Source organism: Clarias gariepinus, chromosome 2, assembly GCF_024256425.1.
Source record: "Clarias gariepinus isolate MV-2021 ecotype Netherlands chromosome 2, CGAR_prim_01v2, whole genome shotgun sequence".
Lineage (NCBI taxonomy): Eukaryota > Metazoa > Chordata > Actinopteri > Siluriformes > Clariidae > Clarias > Clarias gariepinus.
The window spans coordinates 18,331,360-18,348,592 of NC_071101.1; the positions used below are offsets into that span (position 1 = coordinate 18,331,360).

General features: G+C 39.1%; 1 protein-coding gene across 7 annotated transcripts in view; it reads left to right on the forward strand.

Annotated features, from left to right (window-relative positions):
- Positions 1-5,224: 5,224 nt before the first annotated feature.
- brsk2a (BR serine/threonine kinase 2a) overlaps positions 5,225-17,233 on the forward strand; it is a 215,609-nt gene continuing 203,600 nt past the window's right edge. For all 7 annotated transcript variants that reach the window (XM_053490582.1, XM_053490583.1, XM_053490586.1 and 4 more), the window contains exon 1: positions 5,225-5,675. In XM_053490582.1, coding sequence (XP_053346557.1) covers positions 5,582-5,675 — 94 coding nt within the window. In that variant the 5' untranslated portion in view covers positions 5,225-5,581. The remainder of the gene's footprint in view (positions 5,676-17,233) is intronic.

Genomic DNA, 17,233 nt, shown 5'->3' on the forward strand with positions numbered 1-17,233 from the left:
GGAAAATGGGCATAGAAAAATACCAATAAATGTGCACTTTATATCATAATTACTCATTGAGTGTTCTTTTTTCGACTGTGAATGGAGGATAGCTTGCTATACAGTATAGAGCCTTGTGTGACCTATTCATCTATCAAAACCAACAAAAATTTGCATTAGGATGGTACAGAAAAGCGTAAGTATTTTTCAGTTTTGCTGTCCATTTTTTTCTATTAATCTATTTGTCACTCACGCCCATAAAGGCCAGTTTCATTACTTACAAATCTCACTCCCTGTCAGCCCTCCTGGTCTTTCTTTCATTCTCTGTCCCTTTCACATAAACACAACGTAAAACACACCTTTAAAACAAATGTGATATCTCAGCCAGCCAGAAGCTCTGTGGCTCCTGGCTACTTCATTACAACCCTTTTTAGATCTGTGCATCAGGATTACCTATCTGCCAGTGGTATCTGCATCACATTAGCATAGACCTGTACTGTATAATAAGCCTAACCACAGTGGATGATGGCTTCTGTACACAAACAGAAAGGAAAGTTGCCAATCAGACACACGGTGGACGATGTTTATTCTGCTTATTTGGCCCGGATTGTCTGTGTGTAAACAGTAAACAACATGGCTGCGCGCTATGCCTCCCGATTAAGCTGTGCTGAGAGCGCAGGGGAGGCAGAGAGATGCTGAGCTTCATTATTACACACTACAACTACAGATGTTTCCAGAGGCCCTATCTGGAGATTCTGAATGAGAAAATATGAGAGGCTGGTAAAGGAATTTGGGATCATATTTGCAAACGGGTGAATCGCAGCACCATATTTAAGGTTCATTTTGGAGTTTGAAGGGTAATAAGCTTTAGATGGAACTATGTGCCTTTATTAATGTCAGTTCCAAAAAGGCTTTGTATTCAAATGCACTAGCAATGTAACTCAACCTATACACTGATCAGCCTTAACATTACCACCATCCAATGTAGCACAACTCGCCAAAAACAGTCAATGCTGGCCACTATAGAACAAAGTCAGAACACACTGTGCATGATGCCCAGCAAGCAAAAAGCCAAAGGCTACCGACCTGGCCTCTAAACTCCCCAGATCACAATCTGCTATGGGATGCATCTGACAAACAATTCTGATTCACGGAGGTCCCACCCCACTACCCACAGCACCCAAAAGGATGTGGTGTTGACTTTGTGGTATCAGAAATCACTGTGCACAACCAGAGCTTGTGGAGTCATGCCACAAGGATCCAGAGCTGGGTACCTGCACAATACTCATCATGTTTTGCATTGTAATGCTATGGCATTACATTTACATTATTTAAAAAGAAAAAAAAAACCTAAAGACTATTCATCAGCTTAAGAGTTAATAAGTAGAGCCTTTTCTTTTTTTTCTTTTTTTTTTGGACATTGCATTTACTACCTAGACAGATAGTCTGCTAAGTGCTGCTTTCTGGTTTGGCTTTAATGAATGAGCACAAAGTGGTGGTGTTAAAAAAGGGCCAGAATGTTATATAAAATAGGCACATAAAATAGAAACTCTCATTACCTAGTTAACTAAATAACCAGTTATGTTGCTAAATGGGTAGATGTCAGATATAAAATAGTGATGCAATACACTGGCTCCTAAAAAAAGAAAACCTTCCTCTAATGGGTTGTTAAATAAGCTGCTTTTGAGGCAGATCTGTATTTAGAGCTATAGTCAGTAGCAATTTTGCACATGAGCACATTCCGCTACTCCCCATTGTAAAAATGTCAGTGACTAGTAAACATAATTTGTATTCATATGCCCATGGTCACTTAAGTAGAATGGTTGATCAGTGGTTAAGGCTTTAGGCTAAGGGACAGACGGTTGTGAGTGCAGATCCTGTTCTTCCTGGTTCTTTTCTCCACTATAATGGAAGGATAGAAGAATGAACTTAAGTATTAAAGTTATTTCCAAAACTCCTACATGAATTTGAAATGATTGCTCCTGTTCAAGGGGGTGAATAAATATGTTAAATAATGGCATATGATCTGTACAGTGATAAATGTAACATCAATTAAAAAAATCAGACAGTAGATTTCATACAGTACTACATGGCTTACCATTAACCAACCTTGCCATATTAATATTTTAATAGTCATAGGAAATCTCATATTATAGTTCTAATTGAAATGATTAAAAATAATATGCTTGTAAAACAAGTAGAATTTGATCTTACTCTACAGATCTACTGGAAAAACGGTTTCTCACTATAGGGCCTAGTAGCCAATAACATGTGATTGACGTTGACCTTTTATAAGCATAATTATAATACAGTTACAGAACAAAACAATATAATCTGACACATATAGCTGTGATATATTTAATCTGAGACCTAACCCTCTAGCTACGCCTACTGTGACAGGCATCATGGTAGTTTAGCTGAAGAAAATAATATAAACAGTTTGGGTCTAGGAATTTTATTGCATATTTATTTAAAATACTCAAATGACAACCTGTCTGACTTACCCTTCTATGTGTCTGCATATCTGCCTGTATGAATAGAGAATGAGAAGTAAAATCTACCTTTGTATTTATACTTGCAATTCAAAGACAGTTCTTCTTTGCTGCCTCACAGCCCTCATTTACTGAGTTATAGATACAGCACCTACTGTGATAATAACAAATGAAATGGAGATGAATGTTAGTGACTGGCCTTGAAAAAAGAAAGCGGGACATAATGATGTTAGATCTTTCAGTAAAAAGAGCCATGTGTCCATTTTTTAGATCTTGGACATTATTGAACCAGTTCTCTCTGTCACTTCAAACTGTACACCTTGGAACTCATTCCATATGGAGAAGAAAGCCCAATTCATTGTGTGGCATTATTGCAACTCAGTGGTGCAGTGGGTAGCATTGCTGCCTTACATCTTTATGGTCTATGGTTTGACCCTAAGCTCAGCTTACTGTTTGTTTCTGTTGAGATTCTTACTGTTTCCTCCCACTGCTCTAAAAACATGCTGGCTGATTGGCTATATCAAACTGTTTCTAGGTGTGAGTGTTATCCCGTCCAGGGTATATCTCTGTGTTTTCCCAATATTCCTGGCGGGTCTTCAGGTACACTATGACCCATGGCCAGACTGGAAAATTAATCAACAATATAGTAAATGTATAAATTAACTCTTATGTATTCATGAAAGGCATTTAAATCAAACCAGGACTTGTTAAAACCATTTCTAGTGAATGAAGGCTTACTTTAAGCACAGTGCGCTGATGAGACTTTTAGCTACAGTACAACATTTGAGCTCACCGTAGTTGTATTCCATGAACATTTAGCAAGTGGAACATCTGGTCCTTAAAAATTGACAAATAACTTGTCACCAATATGCGGAAGAGATGCACCTGTCTGTGAGAACTGTGCACACAATCATTCATGAACACCACTTGCACATTACACGAACTCCATTTCCACATTAAAACATCTCCACAGCCATGAAAGGAGTTCTTGGGAGGCCATCCTTTCAGACATAAGGCAGAGAAAACCTTTTACCTTGATGATATTCAAGCACTAGTAAAACACTGGGATAAGTGGATTAGTATAGGAGGGGATTATATAGAGAATTAAAGATAATTTTGACTCTATAAACTGTCTTTTGTTGTTCTGCACAATTAAAGATCCAAAGGATGCTGTGCTATTTTTTGAAGATGTATTCAACTTATATTTTACTTCAAAGAGTCACAAAATATTATTTGAATGGCTAAAATAAGGTTTGAACAATAATTTTTAACTGTATAACTTTACAACTGGATTTTTTTTTTCAAGAGGCATTTCTTTTCACAAACATTTACAAAATGCATGCTTGATCACGTGACTCATTAGGCTTCATTAAAGATCTATAAGCAAATAGTAACAGATCCTTCAAAGAAGAGACGTAAAGTGGCACCAAACATTCATTCATCTTTTATACCACGTATTATGTACAGGGTCATGTGGGGCCTAGAGCCTTTGAAGTACACCCTGGATAGGGGGCCAATCCATAGCTGGGTACAGCGCACGCACACTACAGGCAATTTGGAAACCCCAAGTAGACTAATCTACATGTCTTTGGACTGTGGGAGGAAAGCAGAGTACCAGAGGAAACTCATCAAGAAGAGGGAGAACATGCAAACTTCAGGCAGGAATTAAACCCTCAACCCTGATACTCTCAACAGTGCTAACCACTACACCACCGTGCTGCCAGCACCAAACATCACTCACTCATTTACTTATCGTTTTTAACACTTTATCCTTTATACAGGGTCGCAGGGGGCCTGGTGCCTGGATTAATCCATTGCAATGCACTCACACAATTATATACACAATCTTGCTCATTCACACACACTACACCAGTTAACCTATCTATCTACAGTAGCCGACCTAATCTGCATGTCTTTGTACTATGGGAGGAAACCGGAGTACCCAGAGATTACAAGGCGGGACTCGAACCCTTGACCCTGGAGGCATAGTGTTGAGGACAAAGCCACCATAGCATAGAACAGCGGTTTGAAAGATGGCTTGTGAGTTTTATGCACTTTGCTTAACATTGCATAAACATATCTATGCACCTTTCAAAACAAAAACAAAAAAAGTCACTTTTTTATGTCTGGTACTCATTTCGTACCTTTACAATCCCAAAAGCATTTTATATCTTGTATGTGCTTAAATGTTAAAGGGTCAACAGAATAAAAAAAACTAAGCTCAATACATCTTTAATGTTGTTAATAGTAATTTAGTGATATAGTTTATAGGAAATTATAAGGTTGGATAATAAAAAATAAGCAATAATTTGACAAGTACTTTAGTTTTACTTGCAGTAAAAATTAATGTCCATTTCTCTGCCTTGCCTTTTTGCACTTTATCTCTCTCGTTTTTTATGCCTACTGTTGTGCCCTTTTTAGTGCTCCTTCTTCCGTCTTTTACATCTGTTTTAAGCCTCCTGGTTTTAATGTGGCCATCAATAAACCCCTGGTTAAAGCGAAAAGGCTGAATATTTTATTCGCGCACTCATTACGCGGACCTGAACTCCTGAACGCTGCACCAGCAACTCGTGTTTTGCGGCAAGGAGACAAGCCCGCTGATTGGAGCGCTCACGCGTCAATCATACCCATCCGCTCTGTGATTGGTCAGCTCCTCGGCCAATAGTGGGCAGGCGCTGTGCTGAGTTCCCACCACCCTTTGCGCTGGAGACCGGCTGCTCCCGGAGCCTCAGTCTCAGCAGCCGCGAGGAGGCGAGAGATCAGGCGCTTACACAATGCTCCTCGGACCATAAACACTCCGCTCACCTGCTGCTGCCGCCGCCGCCGCTGTCGCCAAGGAGACACAACGATACATTGTGTTTATTTCTTTAAAACTGCAACATTAGAAACAACAACATAAACTATAGAATAAAGTGGAGGCGCAGGAAGAGAGACATCAAAGACATCAAAGAGAGAGAGAGTGAAGGAGGCAGGCAGCAGAACCGGGAATAGGACACCATCTCCACCACCACCATCATCATCATCATCATCATCCTCCTCCTTCTTCTTCTTCTCAGCTGAGATTAAAGAGGATCACTCTGTCCTCTCTCTGTCTTTTTTAGAAGACAAACATGTCCTCGTCCGGGAAAGAAAACAGTGCCGCCCAACATGCCAATTACGTGGGACCTTACCGCTTGGAAAAGACGCTGGGGAAGGGACAGACAGGTTTGTCCTCCTCACCTCATCTCATCCGTCTCTCTCTCTCTCTCTCTCTCTCTCTCTTAAAAACTCGAGTTTTACTTCCCTTGTTCTTTATTACTAAGGTGGAGTCCTGGTGAGAACCATGCAAGTGGATGACAGTCTGATCAGTACCTGGGTTTATTTATTCAATTAATCAAATGTAAAGCTATTTTACTGTAAGTGTTGGAATTAATCTTTTCCTTGTGCAAACGTGTGGGTGTGTGTGTGTATGTGTAAGGATGTGTAAGCCCTGCCCAGGCACACAGCCCATAAATAGGATGATGAGTTGCAACTTGCTCATTATTATTATTAGTATTATTAGTATTAGTATTATTGATATTATTATTATTATTATTATTTAATTGCTTTAAATGCAAATCCAATCTTCTTGTCTTATATGATCAGCAGCATCCTGCTCCTCAGTTGCACATGAATCGAGTGGTTCATGTTATCTTGTTGCCATGCTGGTTGTGTGGATTGTTATAGTGAGACTGCCACATCGTCTAATCTGCCCAGTGCTGTGGTCACGTTGGCCAGAATCAGACTGGATTAGTCATTGTGACCTTGCGAGAGCAGAAAAGTGCTGCAACGCTCCGGGCTGTTGTCCGGTAGCCCCGCATGGGAGAAGGCAGGGTTCTCCATCTGTCCTTTCTGGTGCTTACATTTGGCCTCAGATCACCAGATGAGACCAGAGCTTGAGTGAGGCAAAGAGAAATTAGGGCAGGCCTTTGTTTTCTCTGGTGTCTTTACTGGAGATTCTGGTACACACCATTTGTCACTGCTTTCTTACATGTTGTTAACGGAGAACTCTGCTTTTTCCCAGTTATGCTGTGGTTCTTGGACATTCTTTTGGAAAACAAGCCCTAACGTGCTTGACTAGACTTAACAAATTTCATAGCGTATAGTGCAGGACAACTTTCTAAGACGTACCAAACGGCGCTCTAGTTTTTCCCACAGTCTAAAGAGATGAATTGTAGTCTGATTAAAGTGTTTTCAGATTGCCTTGGTGTGCAGTTGTGCCCTGCTCTGGGTCCAGAATATACCCTGGCTTGTGCTGCAAGTCCCTTGGCATGACCTGTAGGCGCCCTGTGACCATATAGAGGAAAATATTTCTGGAGAATAATCTAATTTGAGATTCCATCTAGCGCTGGAGCTTGGTGGTATCCCTGCACTGTCCTCTTCTACTGTACTTATGCCTTACTGTAAAAGAAGTGCTTCAGTTTAGCGATAGTGCTTCCCAAACCAGTCCCCTAAAAGGATTCGCATTTGCATTCACTATTTGCGAATGTCAGAAAGAATTAAGTCTAAGCGGGTTTTCTTTTACGCTCATGGATTGTACCTGCACTTATGCTTAAGTGTCTTCCTATAGATGATACAATTCCATATCTTGTTTTTCAACATCATAAAAGTTGGTGCTTTTTAAGTAGCTTCTTAATTTTTAAAAGTGGGTTACAGTCAAGTGTAAAAGTTTGAAAATTCAGTAGGATAGATCACACAGGTAATTCTGTCTGTATTAAGGTATTACTAAGATGATTTACGTTTTGTTGACTTTTGCCTCATTCTTTGAATCATCATCTCGCAGATAAAAATCATGTTGCATAATATAAACATTTGTCATTAAATCTAAAGATTTAAGTTTAAAAAAAAAAACACTGAACATCATACTTGTAGTAGAGCCAGTCTCCTCCTCAGGAAACCCCAAAACCACACTTATTGCTCTACTGCAGACCTCTAGTGTTGTTATACTCTGGAAGCTTGGAGGAATAAAACAAGGATGTATAGCTAGAGGACCGTGGGTGTGTTGTGACTGACACTTCGGCTAGGCACATCTCCCTGTATTCACAATGTCTATTCCTGTCCGTGTCCTCGTCTATACATACATATAGCACATGGTGGCCAATTACACTGGACAAATGTCACACACTAGGCATGATAAATCGACAAACCTTACTTCTGTGGCACTTTTAAAAAAACAGCATGTGTGTGCATGAGTGCAGAACATAGTTTACTGAATGATTGGCTCCTTGTGTGTACTGTAGAGCTGTTTATATACTGTATACGTACAGTATGAATGTATGTATGTATACTGTTTATATAATATAGTATGCCATGCTAATCTCTGGTCTCATGCAATGCTGCAGTCATTATGTAATTAAAATCCTACAGCATGACTCTAATCTCCCATGCTTCCATAAAATCTCTCTCGCACGGATCACGAGGGTGCAGCGACACAAATTCCACTGTTTATTCTTAAATGCCTAAGAATAAAAGTCTCTGTATTCTTTTCCATGGTCAAATCAGGCACATATGAAACAGATTACTGAAATATAGTCTAAAGAGGAAAACAATGAATGAAGCTTGAAATATAAAAAAAAAAATATATATATATAGAAGACAGATATGGAAACCAACGTCAGCTTGCTTATTGTATGAGAAAGTGCTTGATGCTGTGAATCTGTTGTCTTGTAATCTGTCAGTTGCTAGGTAATCATTTTTAAGTCCATTTTCAGCCTACCTACAGTGAATGTTGGTTTAATCACAGGTTGCTTCAAACGAGTACAATCGACCAGCCACTTGTTGTTGACCTTAATGTTGACCCGGAAATGTATTTATTTATTTTTTGCCTCAGCTTTACCATATAGAATTATATTTCTGCCAGTTTATTTCTCTCTTATAATTCACACTGCTCGCATTTTGACTGCTCAAATTCATTCTGATTGAGCATGAGAACATTTAACGATTTTGAGTAGAGTTTATTCATTTTGCTTCTGGTATCTCAGTGAATCTGAGGATAAATTTATTAGTTTAGTGCGCGCAATTTTCACCTTGTTAAAAACGAAGAAGAATAAATTGCCTGAGAGGGTCATGTTTGAGTACGGATATGTTTTTTTAAATTTCTTTTTTCCTGTATGCATCACCTTGGACAATAAGGATGAATTTAATTTTATACACATTACAAAAAACAAAATCCTGTTTACCTTTCTCAGCAAATTAACGTCATGTTATTGTTTCGGGCGGATTCATTCATGCTCATCTAAGCCTATATAACTTGTCTATAATTATAGCATTAACCAGCACAAGCACTTCAGCAAGCCTTGTCTAAGCAGCAACAGCACAAAATGACAACTTCTCTTTTTGTCACCCTTGTATTTTCCCCTTTTCCCCTGTCCATGTGCAGCGGCGCTTGTAGGAAGGGTTTATTGAGTCCTGCATGGCTGCTTTTTGCTCGTGCTGGATCTGAAGCTCGGATACAGTGGCTGTGCTTCAGTGCAGGAGATTCTGCAGGAGGCTCCCTCAAGAGCAATTAACCCCGTTTGGATCTCAGAAACGTAAAGCCTCCCACAGTCGCGTGTGACAACTTTGTTTGTCTAGACAGTTGATTCGGGAAAGTTGGTGCTTTAATATAATTAGTGAAGAAACTAAAAAAGGCAAAATATTGAGGTCTTTTTATTTGTTATAATAATAACAAATTTGCAACTTTGTCACATTTTACAGTCCAAATGTGGATATACATGTGCCAATATGCATATGCTCACATTAGAGAACTGAGTATGTGAATTAAAACAATACTGAGCATATTAAAAACAGACAAAGACCTGCCTTAGTTTTGAACCTTTTTATATGAATGTTTAAAAATCTCGATTATAATGCAGCTCAGAAGGCATGGATATATTTTCTAAACTAGTCTCACTTTTACAGCACAGGAAAATCCTTTCCTTACATATCTCAGCTTGTTAAGAATTTGGGGTCAGCGCTCACCATCAGCCCTGATTTGGTGTGCATTAGGAGAAGTTTATGGTTAAGAGCCTTGCTCAACAATCCAACAGCTTGGTGGTGCTGAGGCTTGAACCCATGACCTTCTGATCAGTAACCCAGATCCTTATTAAAAAAACACCGATCCCGTTTCTGTAGAAACATCTCATTCTCAGGAGATCGTCTAACCGACATGTAAGATGAATAATAAATAGATCACATACATTGTTTTTAATTAATAGAAATGTATTGTTCAAGTAAGGAAAAGTTTATGTGATGTCTATGGAAGGAGTCTTCAGTATCAATAACAGACAGTAAATTCTTCAGTTTTTAGGATACTTTTTGGGTTCTCAGGAACTGTAAAAGGTGAAAAAAAAATTATTTTAAAATTGTTTTTATTTATTTTGAAATTTAAAAGTTTTGATTAGCAGGCTTGGAACATATGGCTGCTATATTATAATTGATAACATAAATGACTTTTTTATTGAGAAACTTTAAATTTAACTATAAAGTATGAACAAAAAATTATGCAACACAGTAATTATCTTTTTAAATTGTGGTAATAAGATAAATAAAACACTTTGGGTTGTGCTCTTAAAGAAAACTATTCAGCTCTGGTAACGTTGGGCCATGTCACACCACATTGTCAGTGATTAGTTTTCTATCTGATCTATTTCCTATCATTTACTCTGTTCCTACTGTCATCATGATTTTAGCTATTTTTTATTTTAAAAAGTAGTACTTTAAAAAAAAATTTATTAATGCTAATGTTTTCTGTTTTAAAAGTCCATACATCCACCTTAAATATTCTGAATTGTACAGTACACAGTAATACAGTATGCAACAAAATATACAGTACTGATCTAAAAAGCAGAAAAATATTATCTTGTTGTCATTTCTCCTGAAAGAAACTAACATACACACTATTAGCGTGTTGATTTAGCATGGTGTGCGTGATGTAAGTGTTCGAAGTGTGTGCAGACAACGTTCACATTGTTCTCAACCCAGATTCCCGAAACAAAGATTGCTGCAGCCTCCTGCAAAAGGAAACGTATAATGTTTTGTGATGACACAGTACTACCAGAATGGCGGGATTTTGTAACAATAGACAGAGTAATTGTGTTACGTGGTGCTGTCTTAATAAATTTCCCTTGGAATTGTTCTGCCCCTTTTTTAAACTCTCCATTCATGACTACTTCCATATGAGCGGAAATGATAGTTAACCACAAAAACTTTTACTAAAAGCGACACGACTTCCTTTTCACTACTGGGAACGTGTGCGACTGGAGCTTTGCCCCGTCAACAAACCCACGTGTGTGTTCTAATGCGTAAGTTTCACTACTCTATTTTTTAGCACATACTGTATAACCAGGACCTACAATAGTTGTTAATCCTTAACAATAGAAAAAAGCGCTTATTTCCTTATAAATTTATCATCAAAATATTTATTTGTAATCATCCCAATTTTGGCCAAAGTGTGTCGGATCCACAATAGGCAACATTATAAAACAGGGGCACAATTCCTAAATTTGTTGCATAAGAGAACTGTTAATAAAGGTATATTTCATTATATCAGTATCGCCTCATGTCACGTTCCTGCGTTTGACAGGAAAATTAACGTTTTTTTTTTTTTTTTTACCCCTTAACTTTTCCTGACAGTTAAATTACAACATCTGTGTAATTTTAACTGTCGAGTCGAAGACTCCCAGCACTATTTATATTTGACCAATCAGTGGGTATATTTTTGCATATATATTTCTTTTAGCTATCTTGTTCCTGGTTATGGTTATAAGAGAAATTTGATCTAGATTTAAAAAACAAAAAACACCAGGCATTCAGCCCGAAAAAAAAAAAAAAAAGAACAACAGGTTTGTTTCAGAAAGCTCAGACTCTCGGTTTCAGCTCCTTGCCTCGGCATGGAAGCAGTTTTGTAATTTGACTATGAGTAATAACTGCCGATCACCGAGTCGGATCAATAAAACCTCTTACAGCTGTTGCAGCGGTACAGATCCATACCATTTCATTTCGGACTGAATGATGATGAATGCACTGGGGAGAAATCGGTACTCTCAGGTGGTTTGGCCAGCTCCAGTGAACTGATGTGGAAGACGCTGCAAGAGAAAGTCTATTGTTTTTGAGTCCATGGTTCGCTCAGGCGTTAAGGTTCCTGTAGTCATTATTTGCCTTGATGTTCATTTGCAAGGCAATCAACAAAGCGCATTCATATTCCGCTCGTGGAATGCGAGGCTCCTAATTTATTAGCCGACGTGAGCTTTAGAAGGCTGCGGTGAATGATGTAACATTGTGTCTGGGTGAAGCGCGTGCTTGCTGACATGCTAGCTTTCCAGGCAGTGACGGACCTTCGTCTGGCTTCAGCAGCTCAGCTTGGGGTGTTAGATGGAGCTGAATAAATTCAAACTTGTTGAAATACTGGTTTTGAAAGTAAAGATTTGAGCTTAAATACCCCTTTAAGACACTGATATCTGAATGCTGAAAGCTTGATTCGGGGATCTGTATTGCTCTACAGCTACATCAAGTCTGTAAGAAAACACGAATTAAACAAAATAAACATCCCTGGAAATGTATAGGTGCATTGATGCGAAAAAAGTCTGAGAATTGAGCTGTTGAATAGGAAGCATGCAACAGTAAACAGTATACTGCACGGCTTTTGTATGAAACTTGTGCTTGGTTTTTGTGTTTTATTCTATGCTTCGGTGGTTTACAGAGGTGGCAAGTAATGAAATACAACTACGACTACTACATTTGTTTGTATCTATTTTACTCTCAACATTTTAAATAGAGACCCGTTACTTTGCAACTGAAGATCACACAGAAGTGCATTGATTTTCTAATCTAAACATTAGCTTTTACGCTGTCACTCACCCCATATCATGAGTAAGACACACCCCACATGGGAAGGACAGGAACAGCACAGTTCCACCAATCCTTCTTTATAGAAATGACTGGCAGGTCATTATGAAAGGGCAGATTAGTTAACGCTTCAAAGTGATCAATGGTTACCTGGGCAACGGAACCCGCTCACCTGGTACGCCAATCCATCACAGGGCACACACACACTCACACTATGGGCAATTTGGGTTAGCGTAATCTGCATGTTTTTGGGCTGTGAGAGGAAACCCAAGCATCAGGGGGAAACCAACAAGAACAGGAAGAACATCAAATCTGTATTCAGGAAAACGGAAATCAAACCAGAAACCTGGGGGTGCAGGGCGACATGGCTAACAACTAAGCCACTGTGCTGCCATGATTTGTTTAATTAATGTCATAACTTATTACTAAGAATCTCTACTAGACTTGCACATTCACGTCATCAACAGGGTCAACTTTAAAGTAATGTTTATTATAACTACGGTAAGTCCAACAGATATCCAAAAAAATTAGTTTGTGTAGCACTTGTATGTTTCTGCTTAAAGAACTTTTTAAAGCATGTACAGTACTTACTAATTCTACTTGAGTAAAAAAAAAAAAATTAAGTGGTACTTCTATTTGTAGTGGAGTAAGGATTTTTATGCAAATACCTGTGTTAAGCATTTAGGTGAATAGAATCTATCATCCATCCACCTAGGAACCTTTGTAGTCCAACTGGCGACCGTGAAGGCCAATGGCGACCATTGTGTTTATTCTCATTGGTACAACCGTGGTAGGACCTCCGGTCAACATGCATGTGTTTGGACTGTGGGAGGAAACCAGAGCACCCAGAGGAAACCTACCAAGCAAACTCCATGCACACAGACCCAAGGCGGGAATTGAACCCGGAACCTGGAGGTGCCACAGCCACCCATGTCCAAGGGTCCAAGCGAGTGTCATTTTCTGTGCAGTCTGTGTGAGTGACTGTACTACTCCTTTCCTAGATACACTAGCCAATCCCAAGCATCCATAAGCTGGTGTGCCCAGATCTGTACCATGAAGGAAACATGTGAAGCAGATGATGGTAGGTAAGAGCGGGCTGGCTGGCCGGCTGGTAGGTGACCAAATTAGGAAGAGCATAATGTAACTAATCTGCATTAACACTGCTTTAATAATGAAAATAATTTAAAGTATTGCACCTGACATGCATAAGGATGTGAACATTTATTTTAGTTAGTTTTAGTTAATATTAAGGACACACTTATAAATGAAAAAAAAACAGATTGTGTGTGTTTGTAGTAGTATGGATGGCCTCTGTTCTGCAGGCCGTTGTAGGCAGATCATAGCTGACGGTCTGAACGTTTGATTGCGGAGTGTCTCTGCTGTACGTCTGAAGCAGCAGGCAAGAGAGGATGCAGTGAGAGTCAGGTGAAGTGTGAGGACTCCACCCTGCTGCTTTAACATGTCTGGACTGTGTTATGCTTCAGAGATTAGACATGAGTGGGGATTGTGCTGGGATGGTGTGGAATGGAATGAGTCTGTATCTTTTCATTTATTTTTTTTCCCCTCTCGGTTTTGTCCTATAAGGAATGCTGCCTCCTCTTCGGTGATATCCGTGATTGAGTGCATCTGTGTTTCCAGTCAACTTCATGCATGTTCAAAAAAAATAATAGTAGTTCTTAGTACTATGAATATGTAAGATTGAATTGAATAGCAGTAAATCTTATCTGATGCATTATTTATGTCATATCTCAACACCTTAACATACAGTGTGTAAATAGACATTACCATTATAATGTATAAATTTTTATTTTTGAACATAACCATTAACTTAATGTTAATATACACTCACCAGCCACTTTATTAGGAACACCGGCACATACAGCACGCCGCATAAGCTCAAGTGCATACAGGTTAAGAAATACTCAAACCCCCCCTTCGATCATCAGTAAACATACCACACCTGCAAAATGTCCTTAATGCAAAATTTTCCCTAGTTCTGATGTTTGGTGTCGACTGCACTGAAGCTCTTAACCTGTATCTGCATGAGTTCATGTCTTGCACTGTTGCTCCATGATTACTGTAGATGATTACATGAATCAATACTTTAGGTGTTGCTAATAAAATGGACAATAAGTTTAATGGATGCGGTTCTGTACACCCTTTTAATACTATGAACTGGGCAGCTATATAATAATCATGATATTCATGATGTTCCACAAATAATTAAACCTCACTAGTTGCAATATATTTGATTTGAATGTTATTGATTGGAATGCTTGGTTAAAATGAACTGACTGGATAATGTTGGATATCAATGTTGGCTTGAAATCATAACCCTTGTGATTAAAATAGGGATTCACGTTTTGATTGTCTATCTGGTTATAAACCATAGAGGCATATTTATTGTTATTAGGTGTGTAGTTATCTTTAGATTTAGTATTCAGTAAGGAATGTATTGATTCACCTAGCTGTATTATCTACAATGTGAGAGTAAGGATCTCTCTCCAGTTTTCTGGCGGTATAATAACGGCGATTATTAATGGCAGGATTGAACAGAATTCATTATGATTATCGTTTGTGCTGCAATTTTCCAAAGACAAAAGCGTTGTGCTTTTTGTTCCTAAGCCTGGAACTACTTCAGTGTGAAAGGCCAGTATCCATCTAAAGAGGTCTAAGAGGTGAGAGTTTGGGCAGGTCATTTTGGATTCTGTTTATGGGGTAATGTAGCGTGTCATGAATTCATGTTGCCCCGGTGCTATTTCTGACACCAATAGGAAAACTGTCAGAATAGTTGCAGAACGAAGGGGCTGCCACGGTCAATTTTCTCTCGCTTTGAACCCTATCAAATGTTTATTTGCTGTGCTCTCACCAATCCGTGCTACTTGCCGCTTCGCCACATTAGGTTGTTGATTTTTTTTTTTTTTTTTTTCTTTTCCCCACCCTGTATGTGTGTTTGCTAATGGCAGCGTTGGATCGTGTTCAATAACTTTGAGTTTGTAACATGCTATGCCTGACTGCATCTTTCATGTCCAATCTGGAGCGCTCCATCGTCTAGACTTTGGGATAGTTTTCTCTAAAGCACCTTTTTTCTATGATGTCTTGAGTTTTGGATGGAGTTTGGAAGAAAATTTATCTTTTTTTTTAGTTTTGGCATTAGAGTTTTGGACTCGGGTTGGGAAAGGTGGTTAGTGGAAGAGTAATTTTTTTTCATTAAATTCTCATTAAGCAATGAGTTCACTCCCAGATCTGTGCAAGTAAGATTGAATGGCTTTTCTTGTTTTTTTAGTGTTCCAGGTTGTGCTCACTAATCCTGATTTGGTGAAAGCTGACGTTTATGGTTGACCAAAATCTACAAATATGTAAAAAAAAAATGCTTGTTTTAAAATTTTAGCAAAATGATCCTAAATATGACATTTTTTGGCAGTTGTTTGAACAGTTATACTGTGTATACTTTAAGGATTTATATTTCTTAGGTTGTGAAAGGGGGTAGTGGTGCCTTAGGAGGTGGAGGCTCTGGGTTGCTGATTGAAGGATTGTGGGTTCGAGCCCTGCCACTGTCAGGCTGCCACTGTTGGGCCACTGAGCAAAGCTCTTAATCATATTCCCATACAAAAACACTCTGCTCTTTGCCAGTTCCAAAGCCTGGATGAAAAACAAGGAAGGTTTGGCATCAGGCTTGTAATCCAGCCCTGCAAAAACCGCCATTGCTACAGAAACGACTGAACCCATTACTCGATGTGGTCAACAGCAGAACAAAAGAAAAGGGAAGATCATTCACAGTATTAAACAGTTTTGAGGAAAATCAGCACGTTTGAGGCGGCACCAAGGCACAACTGGTAGAGCTGCCGCATCATACATTTTTGGGTCATAAAGGATCCCTTGTTTTCTCCCACTGTCCAAAAACATGTGGCGTGTGTGGCTCTGATCACCTGGCTCTAGGTAGGAATGTGTGTGTGTGTGTGTGTGTGTGTGTGCGCGCGCATAATGCCTTACGATGGATCCGTGTCCCACAGTGTCCACGGGATAGACTATGAATCCATTGCAAACCTGAACAGGACAAATGAGTCAAGCCGGTGTATCCACAAAGCTTTTACAGTTAAATACACCAGCTGCTATAATTTATTTATTTTTTGCATTGCTGGATGATGTATATCGTCTGCTGCCTGTCGTGAGCCTAATTTACTTGCTAATGCATTTAAAGCGAAGTCATCTCACAGCACTGATAAAACAGCCACTCGATAAGCACAGCCGCATAACCTAACTCGTTCAGACCGAGATTTAAGACGTTCGTTCTTGAGAATGCAATAAAACTCGATCGTGTCTTCACCACGACTGGAGTCTCTCTGGACACATCAGTTTTTAAGTGATCCGAGTGTTTTGACTCTCAGAGCGAAGCATCTTTCCGATATACTTTGTTTTTTTATCGTGCTTACCAGTTTTTGTCAGGTAATATTTCAACTTTGGAATACAGCGTAATTGAGCTCAGATGCAGACAGATTCTCTGTTGCATTCCTGGCTCATTCTATGTGCAGTGGGAAGCAATCTTCCTACCAGCAAAGACCTGTATGGCTCCTCCATAATGAAATTCGTCTACAAGAACACGGACTCTCGCCTCATGCAGATCTCAGTCTGGAACTTCTTTACGGAATTTGTTTGAAATAAATTCAAACCAGATGTTCAGAAATATGACCAGATTTTTTAAAGTGCTTAAACAGATAATCAGGTTTTTCACAGTTTTGGACTTGCCAGATTGCTTACCGAGGCTTAATGGTGTCCCTACTGGGTCACGAATGAGAAATGAACTAGAAAAGATGTTTGGTGTATATTTTTATACTGTATATACTGTCATTTGTGACACATTGTGTTTGGGTTGTTAATAAACAGACAGACCCGAAAGGTTGATCCACTGCATGTGCGTG